Below are 25429 nucleotides of genomic sequence, written 5' to 3' on the forward strand. Positions count from 1 at the left end.
GTAAGAGAACAATAAACAGAAGAGAAGACGAACTAAATTGTATTTCTATTGCTACTTTCACACAAACAATTGTCGGACAGAATACACTATTTATACACAGATTTCCTTGAACTACAAGGAACCTTATTTCCTAAAGAACTGTGATTTCCTAACATACAACGAACTAGTCTTCTTGTTTGGCAGGGTATCGTGTGTTATTTACACACGTACCGTAAGTCGTGTTAACAGGTAGCCCATTTTTTGAATGCGATTATCTTAATCTGGCATCTCTCCATACTACTTGAAGTTTATGCCAATGATGCAAACATGCTTGGTGATGTTTATATTTGGGTTTTCCTGCTCATTGTGATAAATTGACAAGAAACTTGTGTCTTGAACGACTGTATCCGGCAATCCAAGTATGTAGTAAATATTCAAAATGAGTTGTCCCAAATGTAGTTTTAAGAAGCTAACATGGATCACTTCCGACTTTATCTTATCTTTGCCTCATGATTAGATATATAAGACGTATACAAGTTCCATTATTGCAGGCTTTCAAAGCCATAGCCACGAGTAACAGGAGAGGGTATTGCACGGTGCTATTTAATTCTCTTCTATTGACCCACTTTTGTGTTTTTATGTTTACAACAGTTTATATACAACCAAGACTTTTGTATTTCAATATCAACCACTATGTTGGCGGGTAAAGAAAGCGGTGTTTTTGAAACTTATCCTTGCACGTACATCATATGTAGATGCCTACGAAGAAAGATATGATTTTGAAGAATCAGTTTGTGTAGATCATCAATATTATGAGTTCAAGAGAATGTTTCAGCCCAGTTGAAGATTGGAGGGTTCTACTTTTACATGAAGATGACCCTTAGGATTCCATTGTGCATTAAGTTGATTCTGAAGTGAAGAATGAAGTTATCCCTGGTTTATACTTTACAAATGTGTATACTTTTTTTTCTTTTTCTTTTTTTATCGTGAAACTGATATATATACTTTTGCTTACTGGCAAATTGTATACTTTTTTGTCTTTTAAGTTTTACTGTTTTATTATTTACATGTTGATGTTATTGTATGAACGTTATATATTGCTAAGCCATCACAACATATCATACTAATAATTAAGTTTGCAACGTCAAATGGCTCACTTGGAGTGGGAGGATACTTCTGTTCTACATGGCTTGAATTCAGCTGAAATTGATGTTCCAAGCTTAAAGAAGTATTGACACAAGAACATTGAAAACTCAGCTGCCGTAATTATTTTCTGGGATGGTGAATTTGAGCCCGTGCAATGCACGGGCGCACCACCTAGCTAGTTACATATCAAATAAGCCAACTTTTGTTTAAAACATAGGCAGTATTATAATGTTTCTCAAAGTTTGCTCTCATACCTGATATTCATCGAATATGTGCTGACATTTAATTCGACACAAGTCAGATATCACACTATGACTTCGATCTATCCGTGGTTCATGAGATAACCCGTTGATTCACATATTTTTTAGTGTTAGGCAAGTATAATCTCATTAAAGAAAAAAGGAACTACATTTAGTAAAATTCGAATTAATTAAGCGATTGACGAGTCAGATCCTGGAGATAAAACATAATGGTGGAGAGAAAACCTGACAAGTCAGATCCTGGAGGAAAAAAGAAAACAAATACATTTAGTCAAATCCAGATTAATTAAGTGATTTTATTCTGAACCTGACGAGTTATATCCTAGAGAAAAAGCATAATGGTGGTATATGCAAACTAGTTTTGTGTTCGGGAGCTTTTCTTATGATAGCTAAATCTAAAACAAAATTCACGAAACTGGTTCCGAATACGCTTAACTTTGGAGAGGGAAGACGATAGTCGAAAAACAATTATAATTGAGACTTCGATGAAAAGTTTTTTTAAGCATACAATTAGTCATTTAAATACTAATATATTTTTACCTCTAAGACTATCTTCTTTCATAAGGCATCCCAGTGATAAAATAATACGGTGAAAAAGTAAAACACTCTTTGTTCAACTTTTAAATATTAGAACAAATTAATACCATTTGAACTTCGTATTATACACACAACACCAACGATGTTCACACAATCTTTTTTCTTATAGTCGTAAAATACCACCAAAGCTCCTTACCAAAATATTTTGCTCTCAAATCATACCCGTACAAGCAAACCATATAAGCATGATTTTAAGATGTTTATTCAGGAGTGAAGATTTTGAAATCATGTTTCAACCCCTCAATTTCCTCGAACATCTTAATTAATAAATTTGTAAATCTAGATACCAGACTTGTGCAACTTATTTTTTTGATCGGCAACGTACACCAATAACGATTGGAGATAACATATATAAAGAAGTATCCATACAAATTTTGTTGTTTTAACCTCACACAAAAAGTGCTCCAAACCAAGGTGTGTATGACTAATGCTAAGTTTGCAATAGAAAGAAAAAAAAGACGAATCACGTGTCATTACTTCATACAGATATCAAGAACCACATTGACTCAGTTGGGTTACACATATGACTCGTCATAGAGTTGTGATATTAAATGAATGACGAGGTACAGTCGTAAAGATGATCAATTTCAGGTATAATTCACAGAGCTCAATATCCATGTCAACAACATTTGTAAAAGCAAGTTCTAAGAGAAGATCTATTACGGTCATGAAGTTAGTGCCGGCATTCATAAAATGTAGCTCGGGACATCATTCTCAATATCTCAATGGTGGATCTATTATGATCAGCGGCTTTACAGATCGTTTCAGCAAGGAAATTAGCAACCTCGTCCAGGGGCGCAACAAGACTAGAGTTACCAGACCACAAATGGGAATGTACTCTGCCTGGGTTGTAGGTGCTTTACGAACCTCTCTTGGTGGCTTATGTTCCGTTTTATTAGCCATTGTTTCACTCAATTACAATGAATTCATGTCCGGTTTTTGCCTAGTCGTTGTTTAATGATATTATCAATGGTCAGTTAGGTCAAGGTGACCATGGAAATCTTTTTAGATTCAGCTTGTTTCAGTCAAATTCTACAATCTTCATTATGAACACAATTATTCAAGAAAACCAATCATATTAACTGGGTAAAAGATCGAATACAGTTCACGTCGAATATCATAACTTATATGCACTAACATACCCCTGCTAAAATTCAAATGGTGCTTGCTAGACAATTCAGACACGCAAATTTTGGTAACTTTCCTGTACACTGTGCCCCAGCATGTAAAGTATAAATGGTGATAGCTAAGTTTCTTCTGTAATCAATTTCAGTGCCTAAGTTGAAGATTTAGGACAGCCATTAAGAAATACAAATACATTAAGTTAGGTAATTTTATTCAGAACCAGACAGATCCAAGAAAGGAGAACATAATAGTGTTACATGCAATTCAGTCTTGTCCTTGAGCGCTTTTCTTCCTTTTCTAGAGTAGCTAAATCAAAAACATATTTCACGAAACTGATTGTAAAACACACTTAACTTTTGAGAGGGAAGATAATAGTTGAAGAAAAATTATAATTGAGGTTTCAATATATAAAAAGTTTTTTAAAGCATACAATTTGTTATACTAATACATTTTTTACCTATATACACTATAACAATATTTTTACCTATACACACTATAACAATCTTTTTAGAAAAAGTATAACAATTTGTGCGCACCTTCTTAAATCAATCATTAGAATATTAAAACAAATTAATAAGTTTTTACGTTCACCCGACATACACACAGATCTAAACTTGAGACGACATTCACACAATTCATTGGTGGTAAGCTCTTTTTTTCTTTTAACTGTAAAATTCTTGTCGAACTCCTCACCAAAAGATTTTGCTTTGAAATCATAACCTGTAGAAGCAAACCATGTATACATCAGTAGTTTACTCCGTAATGAAAACTAATAAAATTAGGTTCCAACCACTCAATTTCCTCCAAAATCTTAGGTTATAAATTTACAAATCTAGATATCTGCATAAAAATTATTATACTTTTAATATAAGATAAGAAAGGCAATAACGGACTTGTGCGACTTATTTTTTCAATTGGCAACGTAGAATAATAATGGCTGGATATATAACATATATAAAGAAATATTCATACAAATGTTGTTTGTGTTTTAACCTCCTCACATCAAAAAGTGATTTAAGCCGAGGTGTATGACTAATGTCAAGTTCGCAAAAAGAAAAAGGAAACACGAATCACGTGTCAAAGTATATTTCATAAACATATCAAACTATTTTGACTCAGTTGGACATGCTCATTTACAAGGAAAGATTTGGAGAGCTTAATTAGTATCCGAGTCAACTCAGACCCAAAGCAGTCTACGTCATCATCTGAATGTATGGCCGCTCGTACAGTCAAGAACATATGTAAAACATAGTTCTATGTGATCTAACTCGATCATGAAGTTAGTGTCGGCATTCACGAAATCTTTCTCCGTCACCGTCACCAGATTGGGAATCAGGCTTTATAGATTTTTTCAGCAAATAAAATAGCAAACTCGTCCAGAAGCACAAGAAGACTAGAGTTACCACACCACCAGAGAGAAAGTACTCTACCAGCTGGGTTGGAGGCTCTTTACTGACCTCTCTCTGTACTTTACAGATGGTAACAATTTATGAAACTGATAATTGAAGAGAAGGTGGATATAACATATTGATCATTGATGCCATCATACGATCAAGTTGCAACCTACTAATATATGTAATAAGTTTTCACCTAAAGATGTGCATCTTTTAACAGGGGACAATTTAATGTTTCAGAACCTAAACAAAACAGCATAGCCAATGACATAAGAGAAGAACAAATTCCATGTCAGTGTACAAGATACTCACGTCATCTTCGCTTTCTTCTTGCTGTTCTTGACATCCTCCTCTTGTTCTACATCATTGCGGTCTTTGTCTTCTTCTCTGCCTTTATTGACATCACCAATGCTCATGTCAGAAACCCTACACTTTTGTGCAATCTGATTAGCACGCATTTGCCACCACTTCAACTGCAAAGCATTCATCTTCGATGTGTCCATACTCATATGCTGGTTCTCTTGCCGGCTCTCTTGCACACGGATTTTGAAATTGAGTTTTCTTGTTTCCAAATCCAGTTTTCTTCTTTTAAGTTCCAAATATTTTTCCACATAATGGTTATATCTATTCAATGTTTCACATCTGTTTCGAGGACTTGTTTCACTAGTTTCATAAACTGATTTGGGACTTGCAGGAAATCCTTCTGCGATCTCATACTCTTCCTCTTCCCCCTCTTCCTCTTCTTCTTCTGAGCCACCCTCATCTTCAGAGATTCCTCTATCTACTCCCCCAACATGAGTACCTGAATTAAGGTTATCCAGATTTATGTTTCTTGCGCTAGCTGCATGGAGTGCGTAATTGATTATAATTCGATAAAATAGAGTGACAAGAGGGTAGGGATCTGTCTGTGTGAGATTAATAATTTCTATTTGTCCAAGAATTAAACAAACCCTATTTGGTTGTGCAAACCAATAATTGTACAGGCTACAGTTAATGAACACAGATATTATAAATATTATGATACAAATAAGCTTTAGATAGACGCTAGTATTGAATTATTAAGTAATACCATGCCTGAAACTGCTAAGTTGAGAAGAAATGGAGAGAACATGTACCTATCGATGGCATCAATAAAGCAAACAAAATTGCACATATCATTTTGAAATTGTTTATCTAAGAAGTTTGTTCTTAAGAATCTTTATTGGTGAATGTACATTTTTAGAAACTAAGAAAAACAGTTTTACTATATGCATTTTTTTTTTATAATGGGATAAAGATTGCCACATGTCTAAGCTCACATTCGGTTAGGCAAATATAAGCAATACTATGTGGCATAAGTTAACAAGTACATAAATATACCTTTAGGGTCTTCTATTTCTGGAAGCTCAACATAAGTACCCGAATTAAGAGGTACAAGGCTCTCCACATAGACAAAAGTAGTAGCAGCGTACGTAATCGGGTTAGCATGAGCCTTAAGATTTATGGACGTTCCACTCTTTAGGTCATACAAATCCAGATGAAAACCAACATCAGTGTCATATCCCAATAAAACCTCACCATTCTTGACTAATTGAAGTGGAACCAACTCAGAGAACCGACAGATAGTTTCTTGGTTAATGGAGAAGAGTTTAGCCCAGGATTCAGTCACTCCATACTCCTTCATCTCCCATACAATGACTTCATCCCAACCCCTAGAACCATGTAAGCAAAGAGACCCTCCCAGTGAACACAAATTTAGTGTAAAAAATCTGTATTCAGCTAAAAAGCTGGGTGGGGACATCTTATCAAATCTGTCATCCTTGAAATTAAAAGAAACAATGTCTTTGCGGGGCTCAGAGTCAGTTTCTGCTAACCAATGCATAACTCCATTAACACTTACTTGAGCTATATCAAGTTGATCTGGATTGTAAATGTCATAAGGTATAGTCTCAAGCCTACTCCACGAATTAGATTTCAATGTATGTACATGAACTTCACAAATATACTTATACTGAATCCCCAAAAAACTTACAACCTTAAAATCATCAGTAGTATCATCATAACCAAATCCATATTGAGTGTAACTAAATCGATTCTCCGAGCAAATTGGTACCCGTAGTTCTTTAAACTCTTTAGTAGCAGGATTCCAAAGGACGATATAATCCTCAGAAGTGGTGGTTAAGCAAATCAAGCCATTACATGTTCCCCAAAAGTAACCTCGGCGAGGATAACTTATATCAGCACACATAATGTAGATGAAGAGTGATCAAAAGCTAAACTGTAGGTATCTTTATGAAATTCAGCAAATGGGTGCATCATTAAACTGAATTTATCCATTTGAATTGCATGATTAAGGTGTTTTTTCACAAAATCAGGGTCTTTCAATAACTTGCACCAGAGTTTCGATACACACCTGAACGTTAAAATCGACTTCACGGGCAACCTAATAACAATGTTTGATACAGTATCCTGACATATTTTTGCCATTCCTACGTATTCAAAAGAAAAAAAAAAATCAAACATATCAAATGAGATACTTATTGCTGAAATATAAACAATCTATGCAAATGTCAATTTTCACCTTAAAATGAATTATACATTTGGGTACTAGCAGTCTAGTAGATGCAGTGAAATTGTTAGCCGCGATACTCGCGACTTGAGGTCAGAACTCCATCATTCATCAAATCAAACTATCAAAATGAAATGTAACCATGATTCATTTACTTCTAATTCTTTGGTATTTACTTGAGAGACATAAACAACCCATGAATCCAAACCCCACAAATCAAAATCACAAACATTTTATCACTAGAAAATAGGTTGAAACAGAATTGGCCCAGGATTCCAATCCCCCCAAAATCAAATGAAACCCCATGATTTTCTAGCTCTAGATATTAACACTAAAGATAAATATACCCAAAATTGAAAACAACCCATGATTATTTTCTACTAGTTCATTGATTACAATAGAAAATAAAAACTAAAAACATGATCTTTTAATTTTTAAAGTACTAATTTCATTGATTACTACAACATAAAACTAAGCAGGAACAAAGACATTCAAAAATGGATTGAGTTAGAGAAACCTGAACAAATCTTGGGTCTCTGGGGTTCCTATAGAGAAACCTAGTTCTCTCTTTATCTAATTGAAAGGGTAGGATTTAGATTGAGGCAAAGATAAAACTCTATAGAGTATATAAACCGGGATTTGGTGGGTCTCAGTGAGGTTTAATCTTAACTGTACATTTCCAAATCAACGGTTCTCAGACAGATAATTTTTTATTAGACGCAAAGAGTTGGCGGGAGATTTGAATTTTCGCCGCGTAAATGTTCTATTGGGTCGAGAATGGTGATACATAACCCACATCTGATACGGTTTCATATAGGACATAAAATATAAAGTGATCCTAACTATTGATCAATAAGATGGTATCGTCCTCTGGTAGGATTGGTAACCCCCGTATAGGAGTTACTTTAATTAATTTCAATCTTAATCATTGAGCTTCAGTTGTTATTAGACTTGAGAATTTCCCCAACTTAATTTAATCCATTCCTTTACATCAAAAAAAAAAAAAAAAACTACCGTATATTTTCTCCTCCGTTTTAAGACTTTAATTGTAGTTTTGGCAAAGACATAATTTAAATGAATTTTTACTCTTATCGATTGTGGTTTTATACGACAACAAAAAATATGGAACTTGTAAGGTTTAAAATTATAGTACTAACAAAACTTTTTAGGTTTTGAAATGAATTTCATTAACTTTAGGATGAGGGCATAGTAGATATAACTCCAAAAAATTCTCAAAAATTTCCTCTAAGCGTTAAATACATGATGTTTGTCAATTAAAAATTTGACATTTGAATGGAAACAGGCACTCAACTGTACTTTATTTTATCTTTATTTTAAAATTACGAGCAACACCATTGCTCAACATTATATTCTATTAGAATTAACTTACAAGCACATCACCGTTTAAATACTTTCTTGATGGCCGGTACCTTACGATATTTAACTGGTTCCCCGATAAAAAGTGATCTTTTTTTTTATATGTTGACAAAAATTCTAATTTTATTCTTTCTTTATAGAATACTGAAAAACATCTAATTTATTACATGTAAATTATGTTCATTTTTTCGTCACATTTAATTATTTATTATGACCATAATGATGAGGGAATCTAAAAGAAATTAGAACCTTTATATCTATTCTTTTGGTTAGGATGACATTAAGATGGTCGGAATTTTTTCGGATTTATTTTAGATTTAATTACTCGGCAAGATTTCCAGATTAGGCTGTTGATGGAGTACATTAGAGAAGTTTTGTGTTTTGTATACAAAAAATTGTTCTTGCCACGCTGCTTGTCAAGTACCTAGCTAGAGTATATGACTGCATAATTCTACTCGTTCATTCATTAAAACTAGCAAAGCCTTTGTCTTAAATCTAAAGTTCTAACAAATAATTTATTCAACGAGAGCTAGCGTAAGAAAAACAGTACGTACAATTCACTGCAAAACTCGTATAAACAAGCATAAGCGCAAACAGTATGTACAATGTCGTTGTTACCGAACATTGATCCTGCAAACTAAACGTCATTATTAGTTGTCAAAACCAAGGAATAATAAGTGCATAAATGATCATTAGTCGCATAATGTACGATCTTTTTTTTTCTTCTTCCTCTAAATCACGTGAATTTTATTAAAAACTAATTAAATGTTGCTTACATCAAAGAGATTGTGAATGAAAATAAGAGCAAATTACATTTTCAAAATAACTGGGCTTAAATCCACTGCAAGCCCACTACCCATTTAACAAAACATGTAGTAGATCACATTTGGCATTTCCACTCTAATAGGGAAAGGAGGCCTGCCTGTATAAAGATGTCTTTCCCCCGGAGCTAATGTTGATTCTTTCTTTGCCATACGCTGAAAAATTAACCTCTCTGTAACAATAATAATATCTAACCTCTGACAGTTTACTCACTGCATTTCTCCACCTTCCTCTTACAAACCACGGAACTTGCCCTTTTGCAAAATCATTCACTACTGTTTTTGAATCAGATACGTACAATGATAATTCTTTGTTTCTCCCACACCACAACAAGCTCCATAGAACATATAACAGTATATATCTCAGCCATATAGTGAGAAGCAATACCAATACCTTTAGTGAGAGTACCAAGTACTTTACATATATCTCAGCCATATTCTTTGTTGCATAATGTACTAGAATATCAGGACAACGTTTGATGTAAGCAATTACTTCTAAACAATCCGTGGGATAAACAGTCTCAAAATCATCACCCTAAAAATGGAATGACGCACCTATTTTTGAGAATTGGCGGACTTCATCTGAATGCTACAAGTCCAGTGTGAAAAAAAGTGAACAAAAATTCGTGTCAATAGGACAGGTGCAGGACAGAATATTAAGGAAGTTTTGGAATGTAAATACATTTTTAACATACTAAAATATTAATTTTACTTACCTTTAAAATTTCCAAGTTTTGGTAAATTTTGACGTACCAGTTACACAATATGCATCCTACAAATTGGCAAATGGTACTAGTGTTACAGACATAATGATCAAGAAAAAAATTGAGAAAACACCTGACTATTGCGGTAATTAAAACTTATTGGAAGTAAGTGAAAGCATTTCTGAATCTAAATAATAAATATAGATCATTAAAGTTCGATTCATATTGCTCTATCAGATGATGAATAAATTTCAGCAATATCGATCCAAAAACAGACGTTCTTTTAATTTTAAACAACATATGAATCTTTATTTTTCTTCAATGGAAAAAAAATAATCATTATGTTGTTGGGCATAAAATGCACCGAGACTAAGAGGCTTCTAGTTGTAATTTTTTCTCTTGGATATTTTTTATCTTTTTATGTCGGTCATAGTGATTAGTGATAAATATATAAGCAAAACATATCCTTACATATCTTCTTTGTGTTTTAACCCCGCATATTTAGCAAAATATATCCTTACATATCTTGTTCGTGTTTTAACCCCGCATATTTACCGCCTTGGTGCATACAAAATGTGCTCTACGCCAAATTGTATGACTAATTTGAGGTTCACGAAAGTAAAAAAAACAAGAATCACATCATAAGTTCATTTTCATATCGAGAACTACATTGACTCGATTGGGTCTCATCACAATGCTTTGAGAATGATTTTCTTTCTTAACCTGTTAACAAGAAATTCCATTAGAAAAAAGTACTCATATTATTTAAAAAAAGTACTTAAACCCGAATACAAACTTGAAAAGTCAAAAACACTGTTTATAATCATAGATATAAATCCAAACAAAAACCAATTAAAGCTACCCACGACGCAAACCAGTTATAATTTATTATTTATTATTAAATACGCATGATACTGGATACATTTCATACAAGAAGGTGCTTTTCCTTGCGAAAACCTTTTAAAATACACAAGGATTACTTTATCTGCAAGTCTCCAAAATCAAGATGTCAACAGCAAAACCCTTGCTTATTTCAGAAATTCATTTTCTTCAAACATCTTACTTTGCATTCCATTGTAATTGTAAACTTATTAGTTTGCAACATATGAAACATATTAATAAATTCTAGTAGTGTACCATCTTTTGGTTATGGATTCATAATTCTGATAGGCTGTGGTTGGAAATGATTTATATATACAGTGGATCTAAAAATATTCACAAATATTTTATTTGCTCCATTTAGTTTGCGCCTCTAGTGGTAGCATACAAAAAACGTACAATAGATGATTATGAATTTATTCCAATGAACACAATAGTTAGAGATGTTTGTACCTCGAATTAACAAGCCTAGAACCTAATTTTTTCTTAACACTTACTCCCTCCTTTCCGGAGGAGGCCAATTCTCTTAAATTAAGAAAATTGCTTTAAATTTCTCATTTTCCCTACCTTTTCTTATTCTACCCTTTGTCCTATTCTTAACACAATTTTTTAAAAGACAATGAATAAGCGTATTTATGAGAAAATTCATATTGGAAATAGGACTTCGTCTATCTTGTGGGACAAATAAAAATCAAAATTCCTCCTATATAATAGGTACGAATTGAGTATTTAAAAAGAAATTTAAAATTGTGATTGAGTATTTAAAAAGAAATTTAAAATTGTGATTTATTTAGAAGTTATGCAGGGAAGAAAAAAAACCCTAATTAGAAAAAAAATACATTAGTAAATTAAGTCTAAGACACGTTTGGCATGCAGAAGATTTAAAATATAGAAGGAATATGTTAGCTTTGAAGGGGATAGGTTAGTTCTTATGGTTACGGAGCTTTATGTGATAATATATTGATATTAAATTCTAAAACACTTCACACGAGTTTTGACATAAATAATGTGGAATCTCCACAACACCAAGACCAATTTTTTTTTTTTCCATGGATGGGAAATCGGGAATGGTTGTGTCCCAACTCGTACCAGGTTTCTATCTAGAAATTTGTTGCTAATGTAACAATCGGATGAGACGTATCAAGCTCAGTGTCGATTCCATCCAGAATAAGCTCTTCTTCTGCGTCACCTCTATCTACTCCCCCCCACCATGAGCACTAGAATAAAGTCTATCCAGATCTATTTTCTTTCTCTAGCTGCATGGATAAGAAAGGAGGGATTTGTCTGTGAGAGATTAGTAGTTTCTATAGGTACATAAAATAGGATCGCCACGTGGTCGCACAGGAAGGCACGAAATAGGACTGACGAATCCCATTAAAGATTCTGCATCGTTCCTCGAGATCCCAATTAGTGACTTGTCAAATCAGAGTCAGAACCGCCTTCTCGCCGACCAAACGCCGCGAAGGCATGCCGACCATGCCAGCCGCACCATCGTGCCAATGGCATGCCAGCCACATCTCCGCGCCAAAGGCATACCAACCATGCCAGCCGCACCATGGTGCCTATTGCATGCCATGCCAGCCACACCTCCACCAAATCCATGCCGGTCATGCCTCCATGCCGCTGGATGCCAAACGAAGGGTTGCAACGATCAACAACCACCCTTCCGTCTGAGATGCCAATCTCAACCATCCAAGTTCGCCACCAAACGCGTGGAAACTTTTGGCCCAATACCAAGCCCTAATTTTGGCCGCGCCGAAAACCATGCCAACATCCTAGCTTGGCCACGCCTAAACCATGCCAAAGCCATGACCGGTCATGCCTTCATGCCGCTAGCTGCCAAACGAAGGGTTGCAACGATCAACGACCATCCTTCCCTCTGAGATGCAAATCTCAGCCGTCCAAGTTCGCCACCAAACGCGTGGCAACTTTTGGCCCAATGCTAAGCCCTAATTTTGGCGGCGCCTAAACTATGCCAAAACCCTAATTTTGACCGCGCCTAAAACCATGTCAAAATCCTAGGTTGGTCGTGGCTAAACCATGCCAAAGCCATGCCGGTCATGCCTCCATGCCGCTGGCTGCGAAACAAAGGGTTGCAACGATCAACGACCACCCTTCCCTCTGAGATGCAAATCTCAGCCGTCTAAGTTCGCCACCAAACGCGTGGCAAATTTTGGCCCAATGCCAAGCCCTAATTTTTGTCGCGCCTAAACTATGCTAAAACCCTAATTTTGGTCGCGCCTAAAACCATGCCAAAATCCTAGCTTGGTCGCGCGCGCCTAAACAATGCCAAAGCCATGCCGGTCTCCATGTCGCTGGCTGCCAAACGAAGGGTTGCAAAGATCAACGACCACCCTTCCTTCTGAGATGCAAATCTCGACCATACAATTTCGCCACCAAACGCGTGGAAACTTATGGCCCAATGCCAAAACTACACGATTTGTACCAATTTTTTGCAGCGCCTAAAGCATGCCCGAGCATGCCAGACACGCCTCATGCCATTGCCAAACAGAAGGTTGCAAAATCTCGACCGTCCAAGGTCACCACCGAGCCGGAAAGCCTCCCAAGCTTAGCTTGTCAAACAATAGCAACATGCTACACGTTTTCCACGAAAACACTCGAGACATCAAAACATGTCACAAACTGGGGGATGCTCATAAGGGTATTGATCTGGCAATATACAGCGTGCGGCGTACACTACGCCCGTTACAAGAAAGTGTCATAAGAGCGAGGAGGTTAGTAGACACAAGAAATAATGGTGAAAGGTTTCCTTCATTATGGAAACATCAATTCCAGGCGTTACCCATTACCGCTTTCTTCCATTTACTCAAGCGTTTCCAATTCTTCGAGACGAGGGTACGTTTCGTTACGACTTGTCTAAATAGGTCTCACCTATTTCCACCAAAGAACAAGTTTTTGGTCAAGGTCATAAGACACTCAGAAATCACTTGTTAGCTTTCCAATCTTCTAGCGTTTCATTTTCTAATACAATTCGTCGAGCAACTACTCTTCCAGAATCAACTATTCTGGGCTCAACACTCTCTTCGCTTCCCTCCCTAAGACCAACCCTTCTCATTCACTTTGTGACTGAAGCAAGTCTGGAACGACCATTTCTTGGTTTAGGCCGGATTTGTACAGATTGATCTCTCGAATCAAAGTACTCCCTTGCAGTACATTGTTTAGGGTTAGACTCGTTTCTCACCCACACATCCGACATTACCAAAATCCGCAGAAACTGTTTCAACCTCAAACACACACGAAGTGGTAATTTTCAACGAATTAAAGATACCTGTTTTAAAGGGGAAGACGGAGTGTGATCACGTCTTTTTCGTCCCTTAGTTGGCTTAGAAGCAGGCTTCTTAAAAGGGGAATATCATCCTACGAAAAGTAAAGGGTTATAATCTAAGGTTACATCGCGAAAAAGAAGGTAACGAGCAAAGTGGATACCTGTTTGGGAGCAGGAGATTCAACAGTAACACCCATTTCCTTGCGATCCTTGAGGAGACCAGCAATAGGCATCTCGTACTGAATAAAAGGGAAAGGGGATATGAGAACGAACAAAGCCCAAAGCGAGATAAATATCTAAGAGACAAAGCAATACCTCAGTTGGCACGGACCATCGAAGCTTCCAGGGATCGCAGCCGGCGAGATAAACAATGTTCGGGAAGAGGACCCTTGCGAGGAACCCCTTTCTCATCAACACCCCAGACTAAGGGGCCCCCTACCACTAGAGGAAACATCGTCCAGTCTTCGTCACAAGATAAGAGAAGTCGGTCATCTCGTCCCGATTTCGGAGGACCCACATATAAACGAAGAGCTTTGGATGGAGCAGAAAGGATGTTCCATTCGAACTCGATACCCAACTCATGATACTTTCTCGTGCTTGTAAACCTAGCGGAATAATTAAACACGAAAGAATCCACATTATAGTCACGGGAATCGTACCCCTCAGCCACTGACGGAACTTGCAAAGTGTCGTTTTATGAGCGAATTATAAACTCGTTGAAAATGTGATTTGCATTACCAGAAAGTTGGAAAACCTTGCACTGGAGTCCATTCAGAATCTCGAGGAAGACGGGGATATAGGGGTTATATAGAGGGAAGGATAACTCGGCTCTTAACTGGCCGACGGTGATGATCAGCTTGTCTGCAGACCAAGTGTCGGATTAAATCCACCTATATTTCATTTCCATGTATTGAGTTGTAGAAATAGGAGGAGCTACTGAAGAATCTACGGCAGGGGTCAAGGTCAAATCCATCTTCTGAAAATCTGCTTGGAATTCTTCAAAAGTTTTGAGTGGAGTAGGAGTTGAAACTTTCTTTGGGGACATGAAGACAAAAAAATAAAAACAAAAAAAAGAGAGCAAAAGAAAACTGAAGGAATATAGAAGGTAACAACGGCAGAAGTAGGAGCAGGATCAGTAACAACTCGAATGCAAAGCGAAGAAGAAAAAGGGAAGAAAAAACCCAAACCTAGTTCAAACGAGGAATGTATAGTGTAAGGAAAGTCACCGGCAAAGGCAGGTGGTCGACACGTTCGAGGGATCTTAACCAATAACATTCGGTTACCAAGATAATGTGGCCAGGTGGAAGCAAAAAGGTGGAGAACGCGACATCCAAGGGATTTCGAGCGGTTCTCATTCCGTCCTCACGAGACTCGAACAAAATAAGAAAAGACAAAATGTAGGTACATAAAATATGCTCGCCACATGGTCGCACAGGAAGACAAGAAATAGGATTGACGAATCCCACTAAAAGATTCTGCATCGTTTCTCGAGATCCCAATCAGTGACTTGTCAAATAAGAGTCAGAACCTCCTTCTCGCCGATCAAACGACGCGAAGTAATAAAGTCTGTGCATAAGAAAGCGTCCCAAAGAGAAATAATTCACGAAGAGGGCCAAAAACATTAAGGAACAATTAGAGTACCCAACAAGATAACAGTCACGAAATTAGATAGGCAAAGTAAGGTTACTTAGCTGGAAAGCTAATCTGCGAAGTCAGAAGATTGTCGAACAAGAAAAGAGACAGCTGTCCCGACAAACTTTAAAGGTTGTCAGCGAAACGAAAGGAAAAACTTTATGGAAAATGGTCTGGGCGAAGTATAAAGCACCTCCACGAGAACCTGGCGACGATAAGAGTAAAATGAGCTATATTCCATTAGGATTGGATGGTCTTAAATAGAGACCGTTGGGCAACGTAAAGGAGGGTCGAGATTTTGTGGTAAGAATAGTCTGGCTTAGAGTGTGAGATTAGGATTTCCTTGTATCCAAAACTTGTATTTTCACTTCCTTGAGTGGTTGATCAATAAAGATTTTCTTATCCAAAATATTTGTTATGTCTTAGATCTTATTTGTTTCCTATTTGGGTGTGCTACTGGATTTTCAGTAGTTACAGTTTCAATTTCTGCAAAGATTGCAGAAGCCCTATTTGGTTCTGCAAAGCCATAATTGGACATACCGAAGTTAAGGAACAACCATACAAATGGCATAAGTAAGCTCTAGATAGGCACTAGTGTCGCAACCTGCTGCCTTAGACAAGATCGAACTATTTAGTGACACCAAGCCTGAAACTTTTAAGTTGAAACAAATTGGACAGATCTATCAAGTATCAAACAAAATAGCCGTAGTACACCACATTTCTTAAGCATTTACATATTTCTTCTTAAGCATCTACATATTTTGTTGTATTGGAGAATGTATAATCATAGAAACTAAGCAAAATAGACGTAGTACACCACATTTCTTGCTAGTGGCATAGAGAAATCTACATGTTTAAGATCAAATTCGGATAGCCAAATAATAAAATACTATGTCACATAATTTAACAAGTGCATAAAGATACATTTAGGATCTTCTATTTCTGGTAGCTCAACATAAGTGCATAAAGATACCTTTAGGGTCTTCTATTTTATTTGGTTTCCGTAGATTCATCAACTGATTTTGGACTTGTAGGAAGTCCTTCTGCGATCTCTTCCTCTTCTTCCTCTTCTTCCTCTGAGTCATCATCATCTTCCGAGTCTCCTCCATCTACTCCCCCACCATGAGCACTTGAAGTGAGGCTATCCAGATCTATTTTTCTTGCGTTAGCTGCATGGAATGCATAATTGTTGAGGATTTAATAAAATAGAGTGACAAGAAAGGGGGATTTGTACTTGAGAGACTAATAATATCAATTTGTTCAAGGACTGAACAAGCCCTATTGGCTATTCGGTTCTGCAGACCCATAAGTAGACAGACTGAAGTTAAAGAACACACATACAAATGTCATAAATACGCTTCAGACAGTCCCTAATATCACAATCTACTCTGCCTTAGCTATCAAGATTAATTGTATTAATTAGAAACACCAAGCCTGATACTGCAATGTTGAGAAAACTTTGAGAGAATATGTGCACTGTACATGATACGAATAAAGCAAAACGAATAGCATATATATCTCATATTGAGCCTAAACTGATGAAGTGCTATCATTTAACTTGTAAACCAACATTTTTTGGTGTATTGGAGAATGCACAATTTTAGAAACTAAGCAAAACAGCTTTAAAATATGATTTTTTTGGTAATGGGACAAAGAAAGCTACATGTTTAAAGGTCACATTCAGTTAGGAAAATATAAGTGATACTAAGTGGCGTAAGTTAATAATAAGTGCATAAACATACCTTTAGGGTCTTCTATTTCTGGTAGCTCAACATAAGTACCCGAATTAAGGGTTACAAGGCTCTCCACATAGACAAAAGTGGTAGCAGCATACTCGATCCGGTTAGCATGAGCCTTGAGATTTATGGAGTTTCCACGCTTTAGGTCATACAAATCTAGATGAAAACCAATATCAATGTCATATCCTAGTAAAACCTCGCCATTCTTGACTAATAGAAGTGGAACCAACTCAGAGAACCGACAGATAGTTTCTTGGTTAATGGAGAATAGTTTAGTCCAAGAATCAGTCACTCCATACTCCTTCATCTCCCATACATCAATTCCATCACACCGGGTAGAACCATGTAAGCAAAGAGACCCTCCCAACGAACATAAATTTGTTCCACAAAGTCCATATTCAGCTAAAAAGCTGGGTAGGGGCATCATATTGAATCTGTCATCCTTAAAATCAAAAGAGACAATGAGTTTGCGGGTGTCAGAGCCAGTTTTTGCTAACCAATGCATAGCTCCATTAACACTTACTTGAGCTATATCAAGTTGATCTGGATAAGTGTCGTAAGGTATAGTCTCAAGCTTTCTCCATGAGTTAGATTTTAATGTATATAAATGAACTTCACAATGAGGTTCCTCCTGGAACACCAAAAAGCTTATAACCTTAAAATCATCAATCTTATTATCATAACCAAATCCATGATAAGTGTAACTAAATCGATCCTCTGACCTAATTGGTACAGGTAGTTCCTTAAACTCCTTAGTAGCTGGATTCCAAAGGAAGACCATATAACTCTCACAAGTGGTGGTTAAACAAATCAGGCCATTGCAAGCTCCCCAAAAGTAACCTCCACGAGGATAACTTATATCAACACAGTTACTTAATGTAGATGAAGAGTGATCATAAGCTAAAGTGTAGGTGTTTTTATGAAAATCACCTTCTGGGTGTATCATTAAACTGAATTTATTCATTTCAATTGCATGATTTAGGTGTTTTTTAACAAAACCAGGGTCTTTCAATAACTTGCACCAGTTTTTGGATACACACCTGAACCGTAAAATCGACTTCACAGGCAACCTAAAAACGATGCTTAATACGATATCCTGACATAGATTCGTCATTCCTGCATTTTCAAAAGAAAAGAAAATAAATAAAACATATTAAGTCAAATACTCATTGCTGAAATACAAACAATATACGCAGATGTCAAGTTTGGCCTCGAATTGTGTATCCGTAATCCGATGCAAGTTGAGGTCAAAAGACTCAAAACTCCATAATTTTATCAATCAAACTATCCAGAAGAAATGAACCCCATGGTTCTTTAACATTTAATCTAAAAAACCACATAAATCAAATACTCATTGCTGAAATAAAAACAATTAATCTTTGCAGATGTCAAGTTTGACCTCAAATTGAATTATACATTTAAGAACAGCCCAAACTAGTAGATGCATTCAAATTGTTTATCCGTAATCCGATGCTAGTTGAGGTCAAAGCTCCATAATGTATCAATCAAACTATCAAAATGAAATGAACCCATGATTTTATTCTAAACAACCCATGATTCCAACCCCCAGAAATCAAATTCGAAAACATCTTAATTTCATCTCTTACCTCCCCAAAATCAAATGAAACCCCATGATTTTATAGCTTTGGATCCTAACAGTGAAGATAAATAAACCCAAAATTGGAATCAACCCATGATTATTTGCTACTAGTTCATTGATTATAACAGCAAATAAAATCTAAGAACATGATCTTTTGCAGTAACAGTTTCTTTGATTATTACAACATAGAGCTAAATAGGAACAAAGAGTACGATTAAAAAAATGTGGTAAGTTAGAGACAAGAAAGAGCATTTACCAGCAAAAACAGATGTCGAAGGAATCTGAACAAATCTTGGGTCTCTGGGGTTCAACCCAGTCAAAAAAATCTAGTACTGAGGTTTAATCTCAGCTGTCCATGTTCAGTCAATGGTTCTCAAAGAGGTGACTTGTTCTTTGTGGCGAGAGTGGTGAACAACCACAAATCTTATTGAACTCGGCCATTTGTTCAGCAGCGTCTGGCAACATGACGTGTTTTGACTCATTATCTTTGCGATGTTAGGGTGCCCTTGTACTGCATCAAAAAGCACATACACATTATTCTATTGCAGTTAAAGAAGGTGTTGTGTTTTTCATTTGAGGAAGATTTCCTCGAAATAAAATTCAATGGTGTCTATCAGCTAACTTAGTATTGGAATTTGGGATTGGTGTGGGGAAAGTGGAGTCCATGTTTTTCATTAAAACTTCAAGATTTCTCCTTAAGTAAACCCAGAAAAGGCTGGACAAACCCAAGTTTTGCCCCCATGCAGATCTCCAATAGGTGGCAACAATCCACACCTTAGATTTTGCCTTGGGTCACACCTTAGGTATGAAATGTACCAGTAACTTGTAATAGTTTCTTTTCATTTCGGATTGTGGCTAGATATGATTTATATATAAAGATAAAATTCACATTTAGTTTATGGCCTCCATCGGACCATCGGTGTACACAAAAAGTGCACAAAAATAACCAAAATATATTGTAGTTGCCTAAGAAATGTCGACTTATAGATCGATCATGAAGTTGGTGCCAGCATTCACGGTATCTTGCTCCAGAACATCATTCTTAGAATCTCATTGGTGGATCTACTATGATCAGTGGCTTTACATATGGTTTCGGCATGGAAACTAGCAACTTCTTCTAACGGCACAAGAAAATGTACTCAACCAAGATTGGAGGTGCTTTACTAACCTCTCTCAGTACTTTCCAGAAGGTATAATTTACACTTTTTGCGGCTTATGTTCTGTTTTATTTGCCACTGTTTGACTGAATTACAATTAATTCGCGCCTGGTGTTTGCCTAGTTCATTACTGTTTGCTGATATTATTGGTCAGTCAGGTACCGGTTGACCATGGAACTCTTTTTAGATTTTAGTTGCTTCTGTTAAAAACAAATCAGAATAAGGGTAAAAGATCCAATACAACTTGTATCGAACATCACAAATATGATAGAGCGACAGTACCCTTTCATATACAAGCTACTAACATACCCCTGCTAAATTTCCAATGGTGCTTGCTAGACATATGAGAACGAGCAAATTTAGATGACTTTTGTGTGTGTACCTAAGAATAGTCTTTATTCTTTAAATGAACGAGCAAATTCAGATTTCATATCTACAATCCAAAGCTTCTGCTGCTTCATTTCAGTGCCCAGGTTGAATATTTAGGACAGGAGATGTCTTAAGTAGCAATATATATAACTGAGAAGGTGGAGATAACATATCGAACATTAATCCCGTCATATGATTAAGTTGCAACCTCCTTATTCTATAGTTGACAATTTGATGTTTTAAAACCTAAACAAAATAGTAATAGCGAATGACATAAGAATAAGGACCATGTATGTGTATAAGATAATCAAGTATCTGCATACGCTCTCATAAAGTTAGGCAAAGGAGATCAAGAAAAGATCAAGAAAAGATCGTACTCACGTCATCTTTGCTTTCTTCTTTCTGTTCTCGATGTCCTCTTCTTGTTCTACATCAATGTGGTCTTCATCTTCTGCTTCTTTGTCATCATTGACATCAACAATGCTCATGTCAGAAACCCTATGCTTTTCTGTAATTTCTTTAGCACACGTTTGCCACCACTTCAACTGTAAAGCATTCATTTTTGATGTGTCCATACTCATATGCTGGTTCTCTTGCTCACGAATTTTCAACTCGATTGTTCTTGTTTCTAAATCCATCTTTCTTGTTTCCAAATCTAGCTTTCTGATTTCCAACATTTCACAAGTCTTTTCAGGACTTGTTTCCCTAGCTTCATCGACTAATTTGGGACTTACAGGAAACCCTTCAGCAACCTTTTCTTCTGCCCCCTCTTCTGAGTCATCATCAAATGTTTTGGGACTTGCAGGAAACCCTTCCGCGATATCTTCCTCTTCTACCCCCGCTTCTACCGAGTGTCCTCTATTTACTGCTCTTGTGCCAGCTGCATGGAATACAGAGTTGATGAGAATTCAATAAAATAGATTGACAAAAAGCAGGGATTTGCTTGTGAATTCAGTAAGAACAATATTTTCATTTTGTATAAACTTCATGCAGTTACTAGTATAGAAGATCCTACTTCCTAAGATATCACTGCAGAATTGAATTATTCAGTAACCCCAAGCCTGAAACTGCCAACTTTAGAAAAATTGGAGAGAACACGTTCATTAATGATGGCATAAATACCTTCGAAGTCTTCTGTTTCTTGTTGCCAAACATAAGTACCCGAATTTAGAGGTACAAGGCTCTCCACATACACAAAGGTAGTAGCAGCATACCAATCCCCATTTGCATTATGAGCCTTGATATTGATGGTGGTTTGATGCTTTAGGTCATACAAATCCAGATGAAAATCAACATTGGTGTCATATGCTAATAAAACCTTGCCATTCTTGACAAACTGTAGCGGAACCAAGTGTCTAAAGAAGTGAGAGATAGTTTCTTGGTTAATGGTGAAGAGTTTAACCCACGATTCAGTCACTCCATACTCCTTCATCTCCCATACCTTAATCCCATCACCGCATAAATGAGAACCAAATAAGCAAAGAGACCCTCCCAATGAACACAAATATGTACCACCGAAACCGTATTCAGCTAAAATGCTGGGTAGGGGCATCTTATCGAATCTATCATCCTTGAAATCAAAAGAGAGTATGACTTGGTTGGGCGCAGAGTCAGTTTCTGCTAACCAATGCATATCTCCATTAACAACACTTGCTTGAGATATATCACGTTCTCTAGGATGATAAAGATCATAAGGTATATTCTCAAGCCTTTTCCAAGAATTAGATTTTAGTGAATATATATGAACTACACAATTATATACGTTCTGAATCCCCAACATACTTACAACCTTAAAATCATCAAACTTTTCATCATACCCAAATCCATATAGGAAGTAATTACTAATTTCATTCACCGACTCAATTGGCCTTGGTGGTACTTCCTTAAACTCCTTAGTAGCGGGATTCCAAAGGACGAGATCATCAAATAAGGTGCTTAAACAAACCAAGCCATTGCAAGTTCCCCAAAATGTTGTCCCCCAAGGATATCTTATACTAACACAGTTACTAAGTGTAGATGAAGACGGATCATAAGCTAAAGTGTAGGTTTCTAAGTCAAAAACATACAATGGGTGCATCATTAAACTGAATTTATTCATTTCAATTGCAAACCTTAGGTGTTTTTTCACAAAATCAGGGTCTTTCAATAACTTGCACCAGTCTTTTGATACACACCTGAACCGTAAGATTGACTTCACAGGCAACCTAACGACGATGTTTAATACCATATCCTGACATAGTTTTCCCATTCCTGTATATTCAGAAAAGAAAAAAAAAAAAGAAAGAAAAAATCAAACATATCAAACTCATTGCTGGAATATAAACAATATATGCGGATGTCAAGTTTCACCTCAAATAGAATTGTTATTTTAAGAACTATTAGATGCAATAAAATTGTTTAGCGGCAATACCTAGCGAGTTGAGGTCAAAACTCCATCATTCATCAAATCAAACTATCAAAATGAAATGAACCCATGATTCTTAACTTCTATTCTTTCGTATGAAAGACATATAGAAAAGTCTAAACAGAAACAACCCATGAATCCAACCCCTCAAAGCTTTTATCACTAAAAGAAACAACCCAGGATTGCAAACCCCAAAGTCAAATGATACCGCATGATTTTGTAGCTTTAGATCTTAAGACTGAACGTAATAAAACCCAAAACTGAAAACAAACCATGATTATTTGCTACATAAAAACTAAAACATCATATTTTGAGGTAGTAGTTTCTTTGATAATATTACAACATAAAGCTAATCAGGAACAAAGACATTCAGAAATGTACGAAGTATTCAAGTTAGAGATAAGAAATAGTATTTACCAGCAAAAATAAAAGTTGAAAGAATCTTAGGGTTTCTGGGATTTGACCCTCTTTTTCTAACCAGAAGAAATGGATATGATCGAGGCAAAGCAATAAATTTAGCGAATACAAACAAATAAATACGCAGGGATTTGGTAGGTCTCACTGAGATTTAATCTCAGCTGTCCATTTTGGTATCAACGGCTCTCAGAGAGGTGATAGTGAGCAACTCTAGGCCCATGCTTACGTCAAATGAACAACTTGAGTAGTGATTTAGAGGGGTAGAATAGTGAATTAGAGGGATAGGGAAGAATAGGCGCTGTGTGGAACTCCGAGTTTGAACGATTAGGGAGATTTGGACGTTTTCGATTGTGTGATGGAATATGAGATGCGACTGAAGTTTTCCGAGCAGTATTGGAGTAGGATTCGGGTAAGTCGTCGGAAATCTGAGACAAGGAACTTGTTGAGGCTAGTGTGAAAATTGTGAAGCTGTCCTCAGATGTAGGCCTGTCAATATTTGTCCGATATCCGGTTCCGCGTATTCGAGATCGTATAGGATTTTATCCGTTTTATCGGATATCGGATCGGATATTTTATCGGATATTTCTTCCTTAACATATCGGAAACGGATTAGACCCCATCCGAAATGTTAATATCCGATATCCGATAGTATATGAACTTATTTGTAATTTATCCTAATTTCGAGTCTAGTATCGGATACTATCGGATATTGTCGGATAAATATCTCATAAGTGTCAATTATGAAAATATTTTACAAGGGTTTTTAAACTTTTTTGTTATAACCGGATACTATCGGATATTTATCGGATATCCGACAGCTTAGCCAGAAAGACTCTCTAATATACTCTCAGGGAATCATTAGAAGTCTCTATATTTTTAGAGAATCTGCGGGAGTCACTCAAATAAAAAATCTGTGAAAGTCTATGTAAATCTCAAATGACTACCTCCCTGTAATTATTTAATTGGCCAACCGACGGAGCAAAGCGAAGGAGGGAGGATTTTCTATATGGTGTTAAATTGACGCAAAAAGATTGGAAATGGTCCAGACAAAAAACTAAAAATGCCCCTGTGAATTACATTTTTCCTTTTTCCTTTAGGGTGTGTTTGATAGGAGTTAAATTCCATGGAATTAGTCATCTTTCCATGGAAATTACGTGTTTTCCGTCGTTTGGTCAAAAACCTGTTTCCATGGAGTTAAAAAAAAGCGTGGTCTAATGTATATTTTACACTGAATTCCATGGAATTCCATGGAAAGTCTTTCTTTACCTCCCTGTAATTATTTAATTGGCCAACCGACGGAGCAAAGCGAAGGAGGGAGGATTTTCTATATGGTGTTAAATTGACGCAAAAAGATTGGAAATGGTCCAGACAGAAAACTAAAAATGCCCCTGTGAATTACATTTTTCCTTTTTCCTTTAGGGTGTGTTTGATAGGAGTTGAATTCCATGGAATTAGTCATCTTTCCATGGAAATTACGTGTTTTCCGTCGTTTGGTCAAAAACCTGTTTCCATGGAGTTATAAAAAAAGCATGGTCTAAAGTATATTTTACACTTAATTCCATGGAATTCCATGGAAAGTCTTTCTTTACCTCCCTGTAATTATTTAATTGGCCAATCGACGGAGCAAAGCGAAGGAGGGAGGATTTTCTATATGGTGTTAAATTGACGCAAAAAGATTGGAAATGGTCCAGACAGAAAACTAAAAATGCCCATGTGAATTACATTTTTCCTTTTTCCTTTAGGGTGTGTTTGATAGGAGTTAATTTCCATGAAATTAGTTATCTTTTCATGGAAATTACGTGTTTTCCGTCGTTTGGTCAAAAACCTGTTTCCATGGAGTTATATAAAAAGCGTGGTCTAAAGTATATTTTACACTTAATTCCATGGAATTTCATGGAAAGTCTTTCTTTGCCTCCCCCAAGAAAACCGATTCCATGGAATCGATTTTCATGCAATTGTTTTCTTTCCATGTTATCAAACACATCCTTAGATATT

General features: G+C 36.4%; 2 protein-coding genes across 2 annotated transcripts; both read right to left on the reverse strand.

Annotated features, from left to right (window-relative positions):
• Positions 1–16738: 16738 nt before the first annotated feature.
• Positions 16739–18601, reverse strand: LOC113316793 (F-box/kelch-repeat protein At3g06240-like). The gene is made up of 2 exons (XM_026564941.1): positions 17491–18601; positions 16739–16917 (listed from the first exon to the last, which is right to left on the reverse strand). The coding sequence occupies exons 1-2, from the start codon at positions 18599–18601 to the stop codon at positions 16739–16741; spliced, it is 1290 nt and encodes a 429-aa protein (XP_026420726.1).
• A 2389-nt stretch (positions 18602–20990) lies between these two features.
• LOC113316794 (F-box/kelch-repeat protein At3g06240-like) lies at positions 20991–22861 on the reverse strand. Its single transcript, XM_026564942.1, has 2 exons — positions 21736–22861; positions 20991–21493 (listed from the first exon to the last, which is right to left on the reverse strand). The coding sequence occupies exons 1-2, from the start codon at positions 22859–22861 to the stop codon at positions 20991–20993; spliced, it is 1629 nt and encodes a 542-aa protein (XP_026420727.1).
• Positions 22862–25429: the final 2568 nt, after the last annotated feature.

The sequence above is a fragment of the Papaver somniferum genome, chromosome 10 (genome assembly GCF_003573695.1).
Source record: "Papaver somniferum cultivar HN1 chromosome 10, ASM357369v1, whole genome shotgun sequence".
Taxonomy (NCBI): domain Eukaryota; kingdom Viridiplantae; phylum Streptophyta; class Magnoliopsida; order Ranunculales; family Papaveraceae; genus Papaver; species Papaver somniferum.

Excerpts from the sequence above, each read along its gene's own strand:
- LOC113316794 (XM_026564942.1), bottom strand. The coding sequence starts at position 22,861 with ATGGGAAAACTATGTCAGGATATGGTATTAAACATCGTCGTTAGGTTG. Across the intron at positions 21,494-21,735 it reads AGAAACAGAAGACTTCGAAG|CTGGCACAAGAGCAGTAAAT; the intron begins GTATTTATGCCA and ends TATTCCATGCAG.
- LOC113316793 (XM_026564941.1), bottom strand. The coding sequence starts at position 18,601 with ATGACGAATCTATGTCAGGATATCGTATTAAGCATCGTTTTTAGGTTG. Across the intron at positions 16,918-17,490 it reads AGAAATAGAAGACCCTAAAG|CTAACGCAAGAAAAATAGAT; the intron begins GTATGTTTATGC and ends CATTCCATGCAG.